This window comes from Symphalangus syndactylus, chromosome 8, assembly GCF_028878055.3.
Source record: "Symphalangus syndactylus isolate Jambi chromosome 8, NHGRI_mSymSyn1-v2.1_pri, whole genome shotgun sequence".
In the NCBI taxonomy this organism is placed as follows: domain Eukaryota; kingdom Metazoa; phylum Chordata; class Mammalia; order Primates; family Hylobatidae; genus Symphalangus; species Symphalangus syndactylus.
The window spans coordinates 123,453,954-123,468,606 of NC_072430.2; the positions used below are offsets into that span (position 1 = coordinate 123,453,954).

Below are 14,653 nucleotides of genomic sequence, written 5' to 3' on the forward strand. Positions count from 1 at the left end.
CCTAAGTGTAAATGAGATTCTTTCATAAATTTCATGTGTACATGTGTACTTCAAGTGTATGTGAAATGACCTCTGTTTATATTCTATCACAATGCCTGGACAAGACTTAATATAAGTGAAATAATCACTTTCTTTGACAGTGATTCATTCAGATGCAAACGCAGTATCTCTAGGATGGATGTGGCCATAGTCTCAGTTCCTTTCCCAGCAGTTTTTTCTCTGGAGGGAGAAACACATCAGCCCTGGTTTGAGGGTTGGCACAGAATTCATCAGTGGCCAGTGATGGGGCACAGTTCCAGGCCCCGAGACTCTCAGAGCTCAGGGCCCCCAAGCGTCACCATGAACAGATGCCACAGTGAGGCTCCCTGAGAGCCAACTCCAACCTTCCCCATGAAGAAAGGACAACAGTGGATTAAGGATTGTTGGTTCCGCACAGCAGATAGACATTTGGCTGAAAAGGCCATGCACATCGTGTTACTTCTACTCCAGCTAATTTGAAATTGTTGGCCAAATTTGGATCCATATTTTCGGGTAAGACTTTAAGAAAACAACTTGTCTTGCCTTCTTAAACAACAAGGCGGCACTCTTTTTTTTTTTTTTTTTTGAGACAGTCTCGCACTTTCGCCCAGGCTAAAGTGCAGTGGCATGATCTTGGCTCACTGCAACCTCCGCCTCCTGGGTTCTCGCCATTCTCCTGCCTCAGCCTCCCAAGTACCTGGGACTACAGGCATTCGCCACCACGCCCGGCTAATTTTTTCTATTTTTAGTAGAGGCAGGGTTTCACTGTGTTAGCCAGGATGGTCTCGATCTCCTGACCTCGTGATCTGCCCACCTCGGCCTCCCAAAGTGCTAGGATTACAGGTGTGAGCCACTGCACCCAGCCTTTTTTTTTTTTTTTTTAGATGGAGTTTCACCCTTGTCGCCCAGGCTGGAGTGCAATGGCGCGAACTCGGCTCACTGCAACCTCCGACTCCCAGGTTCAAGCGATGCTCCTGCCTCAGCCTCCCGAGTAGTTGGGATTATAGGCACCCGCTACAACGCCTGGCTAATTTTTTGTATTTTTAGTGGAGACGGGGTTTCACCATGCTGGCCAGGCTGAGCCTCGAACTCCTGACCTCAGGTGATGCACCCGCCTTGGCCTCCCAAAGTGCTGGGATTACAGGCATGAACCACCGCGCCTGGCCAAGGTGGCACTCTTATAAATAAAAATAGACAGGGTACCCAGTGTTGCCTGGCTATCTATATGCCCAGGTTCTATGGAAGTTTTAGCTCTGAGTGCATTTTGGCTTGGTAATAGGAGTTTGTTTCTAGGTCATTATTTATGACTCCAGTTTTAATATGCATATCAAACAAAAACTTTGGCAATTGTCACGAAAGGAACTGCAGGATGTTGTAATGAACACTTCTGCATTTAAGGAGGTCTGGGAGAAGGGTGGTGAGAATGGTAATGAGTCATACATCTATGTTGCACCACTACCCTTAGCCCTTGCTTCTTGGAGACTCTAGGCATAATTAAATAATAGCTAGACCCCATCATATGACAAACAATTGACTAGCTATGAGCATGGGGCATCCTCATTTCTCAGCCCAGTCTCATGTTCATCATGTGTTATTAGTCATAAGCCTCTAGTATTTATAGAAAATAAACACAGTTGCTCAGTTCCCACCTCCTAATGAGGAAATTAGTACCCCTAGGAATGGAGCCCTGGAATCTGCATTTCGTAAGGCTTCTTTGGTGATCCTGATGCACGTCCAGGGTGGAGAGCTACTGAAGGGGTTGTGAGAAGAGAGACAGGAAAGCGAGGGAAGCTACAGAAACCCAGAGAGGCCTGCAGAGGTCTGAGGAGAGGCTGGGGGCACGGAGGCAGCAATGCCTGGAAAACCAGCCCCGCCCCAAGTTCACATGCAGGAACAGAGTGGGCGGCACAGTGGGCTGCACACAGGGCGCGTCTTCGATTCAGAGCTGGAGTAGAAGAAGCAGCCGCAGCCCCGGTGGCAACTCTGTGACTCTTTTCTAGCAGCCATGATGGCTGCAAGGTCTGGGCTGTGACCAAAGGAGGCGTCTGAGGCAGGGAGGATGGCATGTGCCCTTACAGAAGGTCCCACAGAGCAGAGCCACCCAGAGGCACAGCCTCAAAGGACCGACCTGTTACAAGATCCCAGAGCCCCAGGCTCCCCAGGAACACTGTCACTGGAAAGATCCTCTCTGGGCCCAGACCCAACCATCACCCAGCTCCAATCCTCTCCCTTGAGCCCAAGACCCTGGACCTTCCCGGGCGGAACCACAGCAGAGCCAGCACTGACCCTCAGGTTTTGGCAAAATGTCTAGTGAGAGAACATCTTCATTTATGGTCCAACTAATTCAGTACAAAGCCTCTGCTTCTCGCTCTGTGAGGAAAGGGGAAGGGGTCATGTTTTAGAGACAGTAACCTCCCTCTTCTCTGGACAGCCAGACATGTGGTGCCCGTTGCCACAGGGAAGGTGACATAGCAGAAGCGAGCCTTGGCTTCGGAATTTCAAAAGCTTGATTCTGAAAGTGGGTAGCAAGAACTCAGGACACTTACAGTGCATTTGGAAGAATATATGATGGGTTAAAGAATAAAAGCCTCCTCTCTCCCCCACTGGTCAAGATTCCATAGGTTGGCAGGGCTTGGGGAGCAAGGCGAATGTTGACATTTCTGGAATCCTTGAGAAAAGGACCCTGAGAAGGAGGTTGTGGCTAAAGAGGGGGAAAGTATGACAAATACTCCATATAGGTTTGGAGGTGATAAGTGTAGGCAAGCACTGGGTAGAAGAACCCACATGCTTCCTGGGTAGAGCCTGGGAAAACAGCAAGCCACAGAGCGGAACAGGGGACTGGGCTGTCTATCTTAGCAGTTGGCCTGGAACAGAATTACTGAGCTTCCTGAAGCCAGAGGGTGTGCAGGGCCAGGAGCTAGAATCTTCCACATGCTCCAAGCCACAGGTCCCCAAATAGGCTTTGTGGAAGTGAAGGAGCCCCTGGCAGACCATGCATGGCCAACTGATGACCAGATGGGGACGGGATGTCCAAGCAGTTGCTGGCATGGACAGATGATGATGGCTGAGGAAGAGAGTCTTACATGACTTAAAGCCACATCCCCACCCGACCGAGCTTAACCCCAGGAAAAGGTCAGGGGGAGACTTTGAATTGACTGAGATTAATTTCTACCATCTGCTGAAACGGGGTTCCTAATAGAAATTACATTCTGTATTAGAAAAATAAAGTTATGCTTCTTGCAGATTAGAGTTTGTAGGCTGAGTTGTACCTACTATATAAGTAATGAATTAATATTTTCTTTACGATTTTGTAAAGAAAGGAGAAGAAAGAAATTTCAGTAGAATAGCGCTACATTGCAAAAGAAATGCCACCTGTGATTTTTATCAATTTTCCTTCTTGTCTTTGAATTTACAAAGCACAAGGCTCTTGCCACAAGTTCAGGTCAAATGACTGCAGCATTTTGAGTGAAACCTATAAAATCTAAGTTCGTGGATTCTTCCTTTTGTTTTGTTTTCTCAATTGCTCATTCTCAGGGGTCCATATACAAGGCCATCCATCCCTGGGGACTAAGAACATGGCTCACTGTGAGAGCTAAGTTTTCTGGACAAGAATGGAGGGAAGACTCCCCACCTCCAACAGGCAGTTCTATAAATAATGGCTGCTCCATGTGGCCCCTGAAATGCAGCATTTCAGCAGCCTTGAAATGACAAAGCCTGGAGAGTAGGAGGGCAGTGGCGACGTTGCTGGGAACAACAGCTGGGACTCCCAGGAGCTGAAGGCTGAAGCCATAGGTAGTCCAGAAACCGAGGAATCCAGAAGCCCTGACTAAACCCACTGGGGCCGTCTGACCCAGTTAGGCGGCAAGGGGATGGGTGGGCATGGAGCACAGATGGCCCTGGGGTAATCCTAGTGCCTCTGGTTCAGAGACCTCCAAGCTTGACTCAGCTGTTCTCCTTAATTTCATCATCCCATGGTGCACTGGGCATGCCCGAGGGCTTCTGGGAGCACAGGTAGGGCAAGGGCAATTTGGAAGGGCTGAAGAAGCCTGTGGGGAAAAGAAAAGGGAAGATGGTGACCACATAGGAGGGGCAGCGGCCTTTCCAACAGGGGAGTCTTGCCAGCCATGGCGAGTAGATGGAATCTGTGCCCATCCTCTGCAAGCCCCTAGCAAACGTGTGACCAGGAAAGAGTCTGAGATCATGTCACATTTCCTGAGATGAGCACGTAGGTAGAATCTCCTTCCTTTAAACTTTAGTTCTTACTGAGTATGGAAATTCCATCTAACAAATGTTCATATAGCTTGCTGCCTTCTAATGGGATTTCCAGCAGGTGGAAATTAAATTGTGAGGGAACAAATAAATCTTCCCAGTGTCTGAAGTCACATCGCTGCCTTAGCTTTTAGCCGGGGCTCTGTCCCTCCCTTCTAGGAGAGTCTCCATGACCTTAGCTGAAAATGGGAGAAAGTGGGGACCTGCAAGTCCTTACACTTGCAGTTTTCACAGGGCTGCTCAGCTTTGAGCTTGGCCACTCCCATCCTCAGGGTGTCCCAATCTGAGATCCAGGAAATCAGGAAGACTAAGAGGCTGGTGTCATGGCCCAGGGCAGAGCCTACCTCAATCACAGCTGAACCAGCAAATGGGGGTGGGGGAAGATGAAGGCTGAGTTCTCCGGCTCCCTTCATTGGCTTCCAGGTGTGCAGGTGGCTTGGGATTGAGGACTCGGATCTTCTCAGGCCCCGAGGGCATCGATGCCAGCAGGGCTGAGCACCAGTGCCTGAAGGATGTCGGAGAGGGAGACCACGCCCAAGAGATGCTGGGTCTCATCCACTAGCACCAGCCTGTGTACCTGTGGGTCCGCAGTGTTCAGTGAGGGGGCAGAGCCATGGGGCTATAGCAGCTACTGAGGTTGGTGCCAAGAATCGGGGGAAACAACCCAACATGAATGAGGGAGAGAGTGTCTCCTAGGAACCAGTTAGAGATGGCTGTGACTGGCCTAGGGCGATCAGCTGGCAGTGCCCCTGGCATAAGGGCCCCATGGACAGGACCAGGTGCAGGCCAGTGTGGACACCAGGAGTTGGTCATGAAATGGAAGGATAGGCCAGGTGCCCAATGTTCAGGGATGGCTGGAGCCATGCATGAGAAGGACAGGGCTATATGTGTTGGGGGCATGAATGGAGGGCACAGGGTACCTGCTCCCGAGCAATCCTGTCGATCACTTCCCCCAAGCTCTCATGGGGCTGGCAGGAAAGGACTCCCTCCAGACATAGTGTCCTCTGCCTCAGGGCTTCTCCCACACTCATGTCCAGGTGGTTGTAGGTTTGCTGGGCAGCCAGGTGCTGGGGCAGAGAGAGAAGTATGGCTCCTAGTCACCCCCTTGCCTGGGCTCCTACCCTACAGATGTCAACCCCTGCATATTTGTCAAGGTCCCCCTGGTCCACAGAGGCTCCCACCCATCCCCACACCCTTAGCCTCCCTGCAGCATCCCACCTTTCCAGCGACACTTACAATCACATCAAAGCGGGAATAGAGGCCCACGACCTGACCTGCAGAGGGTGGTCGAGGGGGGCGGGGGGAGAAAGACAGGGAAGAGGCTTCGATCAGAACAGGGGTGCTGTATAGAGACCCTAGGGCTATTTGCATCAGGGTGCCACTACCAGAACCCAAGGATCAAACTTAGCATCCCAGAGTGAGACAGCCTGACATTGAGCATCCTGAGGAAATGCAGTGTGAGTAACATGGCATCACCTACGAAATAGTCTAGCCTCGAATTTATTGCCCAAATCTCTTCAAGTCTTTAGATATAATTTCAGTTTACAGGAAACACAGGAATAGAGAACAAAGTAAAGGCCAGCTCTAGAAAGCAAACAGACAAATCTGGATGTGGGGTATCCTATAAGACAACTGACCCAGGCTTTTCAACCCACCCATGTCATAACAATTTAGGGGGAATGGAGCTGTTCTAGATTTAAAGAGATTTAAGGAACAAAAGGCACGAATGTAAACCATGGACTTCAGTTGGATCCTGTTTTGAACACATCAACTATGAAAAATACATTCCCTTGGGAGGCCGAGGTGGGTGGATCACAAGGTCAGGAGTTCAAGACCAGCCTGGCCAACAGGTTGAAACCTCATCTCTACTAAAGATACAAAAAATTAGCCAGGTGTGATGGCATGCACCTGTAAACCCAGCTATTTGGGCGGCTGAGGCAGGAGAATTGCTTGAATCTGGGAGGTGGAGGTTGCAGTGAGCCGATTGCACCATTGCATTCTAGCCCAGGTGACAGAGCAAGACTCTGTCCCAAAAAAAAAAAAAAAATTCTTGGCCAGTCACGGTGGCTCATGCCTGTAATCCCAGCACTTTGGGAGGCCAAGACAGGTGGATCACTTGAGGTCAGGAGTTGGAGACCGGCCTGGCCTATATGGTGAAACCTCATCTCTACTAAAAATACCCCCCCAAAAATTAGCTGGGCATGGTGTTGTGTGCTTGTAATCCCAGCTACTCAGGAGGCTGAGGCACAAGAATCGCTTGAACTTGGGAGGCAGAGGTTACGGTGAGCCGAGAAGGCGCCACTGCACTTTAGCTTGAGTGACAGAGGGAGACCCCGTCCCAAAACAACAACAAAAATACCCAGCATTCTTGAGGAAATGGAGAAGTGAGAATAAGGATTGGATGTCAGACAATAATATGAATTATTCATGGTTTTGTTTGGTGGTATAAAATGCACTTTTTTGCGGGGGGGGGTCTCGCTCTGTCGCCAGGCTGGAGTGCAGTGGTGTGATCTTGGCTCACTGCAACCTCTGCCTCCCAGGTTCAAGTGATTCTCCTGCCTCAGCCTCCCGAGTAGCTGGGGCTAGAGGTGTGTGCCACCATGTCCAGCTAATTTTTCTTGTAGTTTTAGTAGAGACAGGGTTTCAACATATTGGCCAGGATAGTCTTGATCTCTTGACTTCGTGATCCGCCCACCTTGGCCTCCCAAAGTGCTGGGATTACAGGCATGAGCCACCGCCCCTGGCCAAAAATACACTTGTTTTAAGAGGTGCAGACGAAAGTTTTTAGGGGTGAAATGACATGATGTCTGTAATTTACTTTGAATTACTTCAGAGAAAAAGATGAACTGGTTATAGCAATATAGTAACAGTAGTTAACCTAGGCAATGGATATAGGTGGTTCATTATGCAATTTCTTTCTACCATTTTTATACATTTGAAGTTTTTTATAATCAAAAATAAATTGAAAACACTTCTTGATATCTATCTTAATTATGGTGATTTTAGCTTTGAAATATTTCATAGCCATCATTCAACCAAAGAAATAATCTTGTCATTTCTCTAGCCTTTTTTCAGTGTAGGAAACTGAGATCTGGCTGGGGGCCCGAGGTCCCATGGCACATTTTATTTTTTAAATTTTATTATTTCGTTATTATTATTTTAGAAACAAGGTCTTGCTCTGTTGCCCAGGCTGGAGTGTCACCGTATGTAAACTCAAACTCCTGGCCTCAAGCAACCTTCTCACTCTGGCCTCTCTCAAAGTGCTGGCGTTACAGCCATGCACCACGTGCCTGGCTCCATTTTAAGATGAACTAAAACTAAAATCTGCTGCTTCGTCTCACTATGCCCATTTTTGTGCATATAACCTTTTAAATCCTCCTATGAAGTCAGAAAGATGAGTGTTGTGAAGAATCCCATTTCACAAAGGAGGAAACTGAGGCACAGAGAGGCTAAGCAACTGGCCCAAGTCTCAGAGCAGATGGAGACTTCTAATCCCCAGTCCATCCTGTACCCCCCACAGGGATGGCATGGGAACCCCTGCCCTTCCCATATTCTCCCCACCAGTTTCTCCCAGGCCCCAGCCCAGCCCGAGCCTCTCATCCTGGCGGTGGGTACCACATTCGTTGACCACAGGCAGTGCAGACACACGCCGGTCCACAAAGACGTCCAGTGCAGTCAGGATGGGTGCTGTCTCCAGCACCACAGCCAAGTCTCGGAATGTGCCGATGCCCAAATCTTGGATAGTGCGGTAGAGGAAGGAGGGCCGGGGCAGCAGAGAACCCTGGTAAGGATGGGGACCCGGTGGAGATCAGGGATCCAGCAGCTTCAAGAGGGCTCCCAGCTCTTCCCCCCGACTCCTAGGGCTGAAGACTCCTCAGACCCTCTGATCACCTGCCCAGGTCTCCCCCTTCCTCCCACCTGGGCCCAGGCTTACAAAGATATGCAGGAACTTGAGCAGGCGTTTGTGTGTGAGGATGTGGAGTACGTTGCCTGACACCGGGTCCAGAACAGGCAGGCGATGGATCCGGTTCTTGATGAGAGTGTAGACAGCGTCGAACAGGCTGTAGAGATGGGAGCAGTGAGCCTCAGGGCAGCCTGGGGAGAGACAACCTCCATCCCAGCCCCCTAAAAAGGAGGGCAGGGCACCAAGGCTCCCTTGTCTGTGTGCCACCTAGGATGAAGAGGTGAGTTCAGAGCTGAGTGGGACTGGGGAAGGGGACTGTGGGAGGAGGAGGCTCAGGTGAATGAGCAGAGACACCCACCTGTCATTAGGAGAGATGGAGACCAGAGGCTTGAAGCAGCCTTGCAGATAGATCTCTGCAGAAAGAGCCAGAGTCAGGCCAGGGGAGCCGGTCACCTGCCTCGCCTTGCAGTCCCAGGCAGCTTCCCTTCCGTCAGGCACCCGAGGCTCCTATTGTCCCTCCCCTGTTGGCTCCAGGACATACCCACTGCCCATCCTCCACCTTAGGCCCTGACCCACCCTCACCAACAGCCCCTTTCCGGGTTCCTCTCTCCACTCACCCCTCCAGGTCTCAATCTTATGTTGTTCAATCTCATAGATCTGGACCTAGAGACATCAACAGGACTCCAGAAGTCAGACAGACGTGGGCTTCTAGGGCACCAGGCTCCAGGAGGACGCCCCTCCGCCCCTGCCCCTCTGGGTGCCCGTAATATTCCCAGCCCACTCCTCACCAGGGGGGACCTGTAGTATCGATGCAGCACCAGGATGAAGTCAGTGATGGTCAGCATCCCTGCAGAGGAGGGGAAGGGCGGTCAGCCTGGGGCCTTTGGGTGGAAGGCAGGTTGAGGGTCAGATCCCCCCCAACCCTGCCAGTGTCCTTGCACTGAGACACAGCGGGGACTGTGGGAACAGGACAGTGGGGCAGCCCCCTAAGCCTGAGAAGTGGGGCTCTTTCTCTCCTGCCTCCCCCCATTTGCTCCCTAGCACCTATGCAGTTGCTCCCTAGGGCCATGCAGTAGCGGAGCTGAAAGGTATCAGCTGGTCATAGCAGCTCCACAGATGGCGAAATTGAGCCCCAGGGTCTCCCAGCTGGCCATGCAGACTTGGGATGGACTTTCCCCCACCCTGGCCCCTGGCTGGGCTTGGCCTGAAGCCAAGCTTGTGGTATATCAGAGATCAGCCCCAGAACAACCGTACGAGGTCCCCCCTCCCCTTATCCATCTCCCTTCACTTCCCCAGCCTCTCCTCACCCACAAAGCTCTGCTTCTTGCTGTCCCATAGAGGGGCTGCCCGCACACCGTTGGCCACCAGAGCAAAGAAGGCCTTCTTGATCTGAGGGGCCAGGGAGAACAGTCAAGGGTGGGTCCTGAGAGACCCTCACCCTCCTCTCTGCCCCTCAGTGGGTACCTCCCATCTGCCTGCTGTCCCTTCCCTGTCCCACCCAGGGTTCTTCCATGGGGCCTTCTCCTGGACCCTCCTCTACACCAGCTGTCCTGTCTTTCTCATGTCACAGTACACGCTAGACATGATCGTTGCTGGGGACATGTGGTACATAGATAAGGCTGTGGCCTGAGACACAGAGCCCCTCACCTGGCACACCAGGGAGTGAGAAATTCTAAGTTCATGTTTCCATTTTTAGAGGGCATGTGTGTACAGACACAGTCTAGTTTTTGATAGACTAAGTACCGGAGGCATAGTTATTTACATAATATTTGCATATTTACATACTTTTTTTGTAGATAAATTTTATATTGGCTCATTTTGTGCCCCGTCCTAAGCAGCACTATCTGCACATGCTGGTTATATTTTTTAACACACCCTAAAACAAATATAAAGCTACTGAAATAGACGTATTTTTTCATGAACCACTAGAATCAAAACGTGTGCTACGGACAATACATATACTGTGTTTTGGGAAACGCTGCACTGCATAACAATGATAAGAATAAGATTATATACATTTATAGCTTAGCCTAATGGAAGAGCAGGTGCCAGAGCTCATTATATTTTCTGTTACCAAAAGGGTCCCCTACTCTTTGTTCTAAGTCACTCTGTAATGTCTTTTTTTTTTACATGAAGTTTCGCACTGTCGCCCGGGCTGGAGTGCAGTGGCACGATCTTGGCTCACTGCAACCTCCGCCTCCCGGGTTCAAGTGATTCTCCTGCCTCAGCCTCCTGAGTAGCTGGGATTACAGGCATCCACCACCACGGCCGGCTAATTTTTTGTATTTCTTTTTTTTTAGTAGAGATGGGGTTTCACCATGTTGGCCAGGCTGGTCTCGAATTCCTGACCTTGTGATTTGCCAGCCTTGACCTCCGAAAGTGCTGGGATTACAGGCGTGAGCCACTGTGCCCGGCCTCTGCAATGTCTTACACATACTTTGTTCACTCTTTATACTGGGTAGTCCAAGAATCCTCTGAACTATGTAGGGTGCAGCAGGCATTTCAATCCCCATTTTAGAGACAAGAAAGGTAATGTAACTCAAGGTCCTACCGATACTAAGTGGCAGAGCTGTGATGACAATTATGTGTGCTCACAGAGAGTAGAAGCTCTCCCTCCCCCAACTGGCCTCCATAGTGCTAAGAAGGAGTCCTTTCAGGGGGCTTGCAGGGGCACCTGGCTTGGCAGGGCATCCTGCAGGGTGGGAGTGGTGGCTGCAGCACCGTGTGGATGGAGAGTGAGTACAGGTTGGGCAGAGCCATGGCCTCACCTCCAGCATGGTGTCGAAGATGACCAGCTTGGAGCTAGTTGCCATGGCATCGTAGCAGGTGTGCTCCTGCATGAAGCGCATGTAGATCTGGGCGCCGGGTTTCCGCAGTTCGTCATCCCAGCCCAGCTTGGGAAACGGGGCCTGCGGGGACAGGCACGGGGCAGGCCTCTCTTCCACCAGGCCTTCTAGCTCACACTCCCAGGCCTCTGTGGCTGGGAACTCCGTGGCCAGCTCCACATCATCTGTGCTAGAGCCTGCAGCTGAGGCTGTACAGTCAGAGGGGAGGCAGTCCCACCCTGCTGGTGGAGTGCCCACCCTGGCAGGATCAGCTTGAGCCAAGGGTGTGGCCTTGGGGAATGTGGCCTCCAGCCCGGTGGACTCAGCAGCTGGCCTGGACCAGGGACCTGTTTGGGGGAGGAGGGGAAGAGGACAGTAACTCCATCTTCCAAAGCACGTTCTCATCTGCTGTCGTCATTCATCTCACAGCAGCCTTGGGAAGCCTGGATGCCGTGGCCCTATTTTGCAGGTGAGGGGCTAACCTGAGAGTCACCCCAGATAGTGGCTCTGTCCCATCTTTCTGAGTTGGCCATGCTGGCCTCTGGCACTGCAGTGCAGTTGGTCTCTACCACGTAGGGAGACTGAGGCCACAAGATGAGGGTTGGGTCCAACTCTGTGCTATGGAGGGACCTGAGGCAGAGACCAGACCCAGGCTCCTCTGGGACTTCCCACTCCCTTGGCTCCCATCTCCCCAGAACTGGCCTTGGCCTCACCTTCCCCCTGACCTGGTGGCTCCCCTTCCTCCACCACCTTCTGCCTTGTCCATCTCGAGGCATTGGCCCTCCGTTTCCCGCGGATTCTTTCTGAGCTGCTGGTCACAGCTGGTGATGGCCATGAGCTGCTGTTTTCTTGCTCTAGGAAGCTCATCTCTGGAAGAGGAATGGGGCCTGTTTGGTTAATAGGGAGTAATACATCAAAATCAATTCAAATGTTATTCATAATCTTTAGGATTTGCAAGCTTCCAATGGGCTTTTCTCCAACATATTTCTCATTTAAAACTTACAGCAGCCTTATAAGGCAGGCATTATTATCATCCCTGTCTTGCTAGTGAGGGACCAGAAATTCAGAGAGGTTAAGCAATTTGCCGCAAATCACACAGCAAGTAAGTGGGAAAGTCACTTCTGAAAAGAGGAAATTGGAGGTGAGGGAAACACACCTGGGGAAAGGAGGAAGAACAATGAGGAAGAAAGACCAAAAGGAGGAAGATAAAAGCCAGGCTGGGAGGGAATTGGGGTCCCAGAAAAGTAGGGGAAGAGGTTAGGCCCCAGGGAGGGGGCATTCTCCCTACCTTGATGCTCAGAAACCCCAAGGCTGCTCCAGGAAGGGGTCTGTGGGGAGAAGAGTTTCTGAAGGAGTGGGGAAAGTGCCTTACATTCCCAAACCCCTTCTCCCTGCACACACGCCTACACACCCATGCACACCAATACACACGCTCAGACACATGGCCATACACAAATAGACATGCAGCCATACACAAACACACACAGAAACACACACACGTCCAAACACTCCCAGGCACACAGAACCACACACACTCACAATACATATGCCCAGACACGCACATGCCCATATTCATGAGAAAATCCAGACCAAACACACACCAGAAGACACACACGCCCAGACACACATTCACAGCCCGTGATCTCAATCTTCTGGCCTCAGCTGCCCTGGCTCCGGCTCCCCGGGGACCCCCCATACCCTGCGCAGTACGTGCTCCAGCTCGGGCTCCATGTAGCCAGCCCCGGACCAGCAGAGAGCAAGTGTGCGACACTGTGGCTGGGCCGCACTATTCTGGGCCCGGCCCCGGGCACCCTGCCCTGCCAGGATCGGTTTCTCTTTGATTGGGTGCCAGGCAATAAGAGGCAGGGGCCCCCACTCGCTCAGCTGCTCCAGCCCTGAAGGCTGCGGGTTGCTGGGAGGGAAGGGGCGCACCTGATAATCTGGGTACTTGGTCCTCAGCTGCCTCCTGGGTCACTGAGGACAAGCTAGAGGGACCCTTTTTGAGGGGCTTGGAGCATGTGGGAACATGGGCACTGAGCAGAGTTGGGCTCTCAGAGTCCTGAGCCCCTATTCCAAAGGCCTCCCTCATCTTTATCAGGCACCAAAGCTGGGAACATGGAGGCAGGTCAGCATAACTTTCTTCCTTGTTCTAATTTCAGTAGAGGGTGGTGCTGGAGTTAGAAAGGGCAAGTTGCAGCCAGCTCAGAGGCTGGAGATGAGGCAAGGGGTTTGTGGTAGTCCAGGAGAGCAGCTAATGTATGTCCAGATGTCCAGATTTGAGTCCCTGGAGCCTGTCCCTCTCTCAGGTGAAGGAGATGGAGTGGGTGTTTCAGGCAGGTGAAGAGCTGTGAGAATCACCTCGAAGGCGTGGGGAGCACTCAGAGCTCCCCACAGGGGAAGAGACACCTGTTTCCACCCGTGGTTGGGAGATATGCCTGGGTGTGCAGGTGTCCCAGCCCCCAACCCTCTGTGAGTGCTATGCCTACATCCCTGGTGCCAACAGGATCCCAGCCTGGCTCCAGTAGCTGCCACCCCCTTCCTTGGCATTCCCGGAGCCTGAGTCAATGTCTGGATCGGGAATGCTGACCCAGCTGCTCTGGCTTTCCTCTCTCTGCCCCTCCCTTTCTCTTCTCCTTCCAGCCTCTTCCATCCCAGCCCTGGCCCTGGAGTGGACACTCAACAGCAGACTGGTGGATTTCTGGCTGAATTTATTACATGTGTTTTCCATCAACCCTCAATGTTCCTACTCTGTTAATGGGGAGGGTGGAGGAGAATGGAGTCGGGAGGACAGCCTTGGCCAGGGCTGTTGCTGTGGTCTCCAGCCTTTCTCAAGGACATCTGCTCACTGGACAGTGGGAACTGGCTCAGAGGACAGAGATCAGTGTAAGAGAATTTCCTTCACACCAAGCATGTTTTTTCAAATGGACTTAAGATAGCCACCATCAGTTTGAGAGAAAGGAGAGTAGGAAAAACACCAAGTCCAGAGTATTCAAGCATAAAAATAAGGTCTACATGAGGTCATTGGCTGTGGTTATTCAAACATGGAGCCAATCAGAAGGCTTCTAAGATTGTGAGGGTGTTGTACTGGCAAAGAAACCATAAGCCTGATCAGCAAAGCCTGGTTTGACACCCCTTCCCTTGCCTTATTCCCAGCCCTCCAAATCCGCACCAGCAGGAAGAGGGCTGTGAAGGCTGGAAGGACTGCAAAAAGCACAAGTTTGCCAGTGCGGGACACAGGATATTGGATAAGGAACAGTTTCCCAGCAGGCAAAGCCAGAGGCTACATAGGAGAGTGGAAAGGGGAGATCTTCCCAGACAGCAGAACCAGGGGTGGTCAAATGTGCTGACCAAGAACTTACTCCACTGCCAGGCAGGGGCTTAGCCATTCCTGCCCAACCAGATTTGATAGTTAAGATCCAGCAGCTGCTGGGTGTTTGCCATTCTTTCAGTTGCAAGTGGATTTTTTTTTTTTTTGAGACAGTGTCTCACTATGTTGTCCAGGCGAGTCTCAAACTCCTGGGCTCAATGATCCTCCTACCTCAGTAGCTGGGACTACAGGTACGTAGCAGTGTGACCAGCATGAGTCGATGTTTTAATTGAGCTTACCCTCTTCTTCCTCCACTGTTGTCTGTGGGGA

The 14,653-nt window shown here is 51.5% G+C and overlaps 1 protein-coding gene across 1 annotated transcript; it reads right to left on the reverse strand.

Annotated features, from left to right (window-relative positions):
• Positions 1–4,722: 4,722 nt before the first annotated feature.
• PRKAG3 (protein kinase AMP-activated non-catalytic subunit gamma 3) lies at positions 4,723–12,747 on the reverse strand. The gene is made up of 13 exons (XM_055287854.2): positions 12,715–12,747; positions 12,305–12,344; positions 11,730–11,885; positions 10,960–11,363; positions 9,499–9,580; positions 8,980–9,038; positions 8,809–8,854; positions 8,550–8,604; positions 8,222–8,348; positions 7,903–8,068; positions 5,524–5,561; positions 5,208–5,354; positions 4,723–4,864 (listed from the first exon to the last, which is right to left on the reverse strand). The coding sequence occupies exons 1-13, from the start codon at positions 12,745–12,747 to the stop codon at positions 4,748–4,750; spliced, it is 1,470 nt and encodes a 489-aa protein (XP_055143829.1). The 3' UTR covers positions 4,723–4,747.
• Between the last annotated feature and the right edge of the window lie 1,906 nt (positions 12,748–14,653).

Excerpts from the sequence above, each read along its gene's own strand:
- PRKAG3 (XM_055287854.2), bottom strand. The coding sequence starts at position 12,747 with ATGGAGCCCGAGCTGGAGCACGTACTGCGCAGG. Across the intron at positions 8,069-8,221 it reads TCAAGTTCCTGCATATCTTT|GGTTCTCTGCTGCCCCGGCC; the intron begins GTAAGCCTGGGC and ends CATCCTTACCAG. Across the intron at positions 4,865-5,207 it reads ACAGGATTGCTCGGGAGCAG|GTACACAGGCTGGTGCTAGT; the intron begins GTACCCTGTGCC and ends GCGGACCCACAG.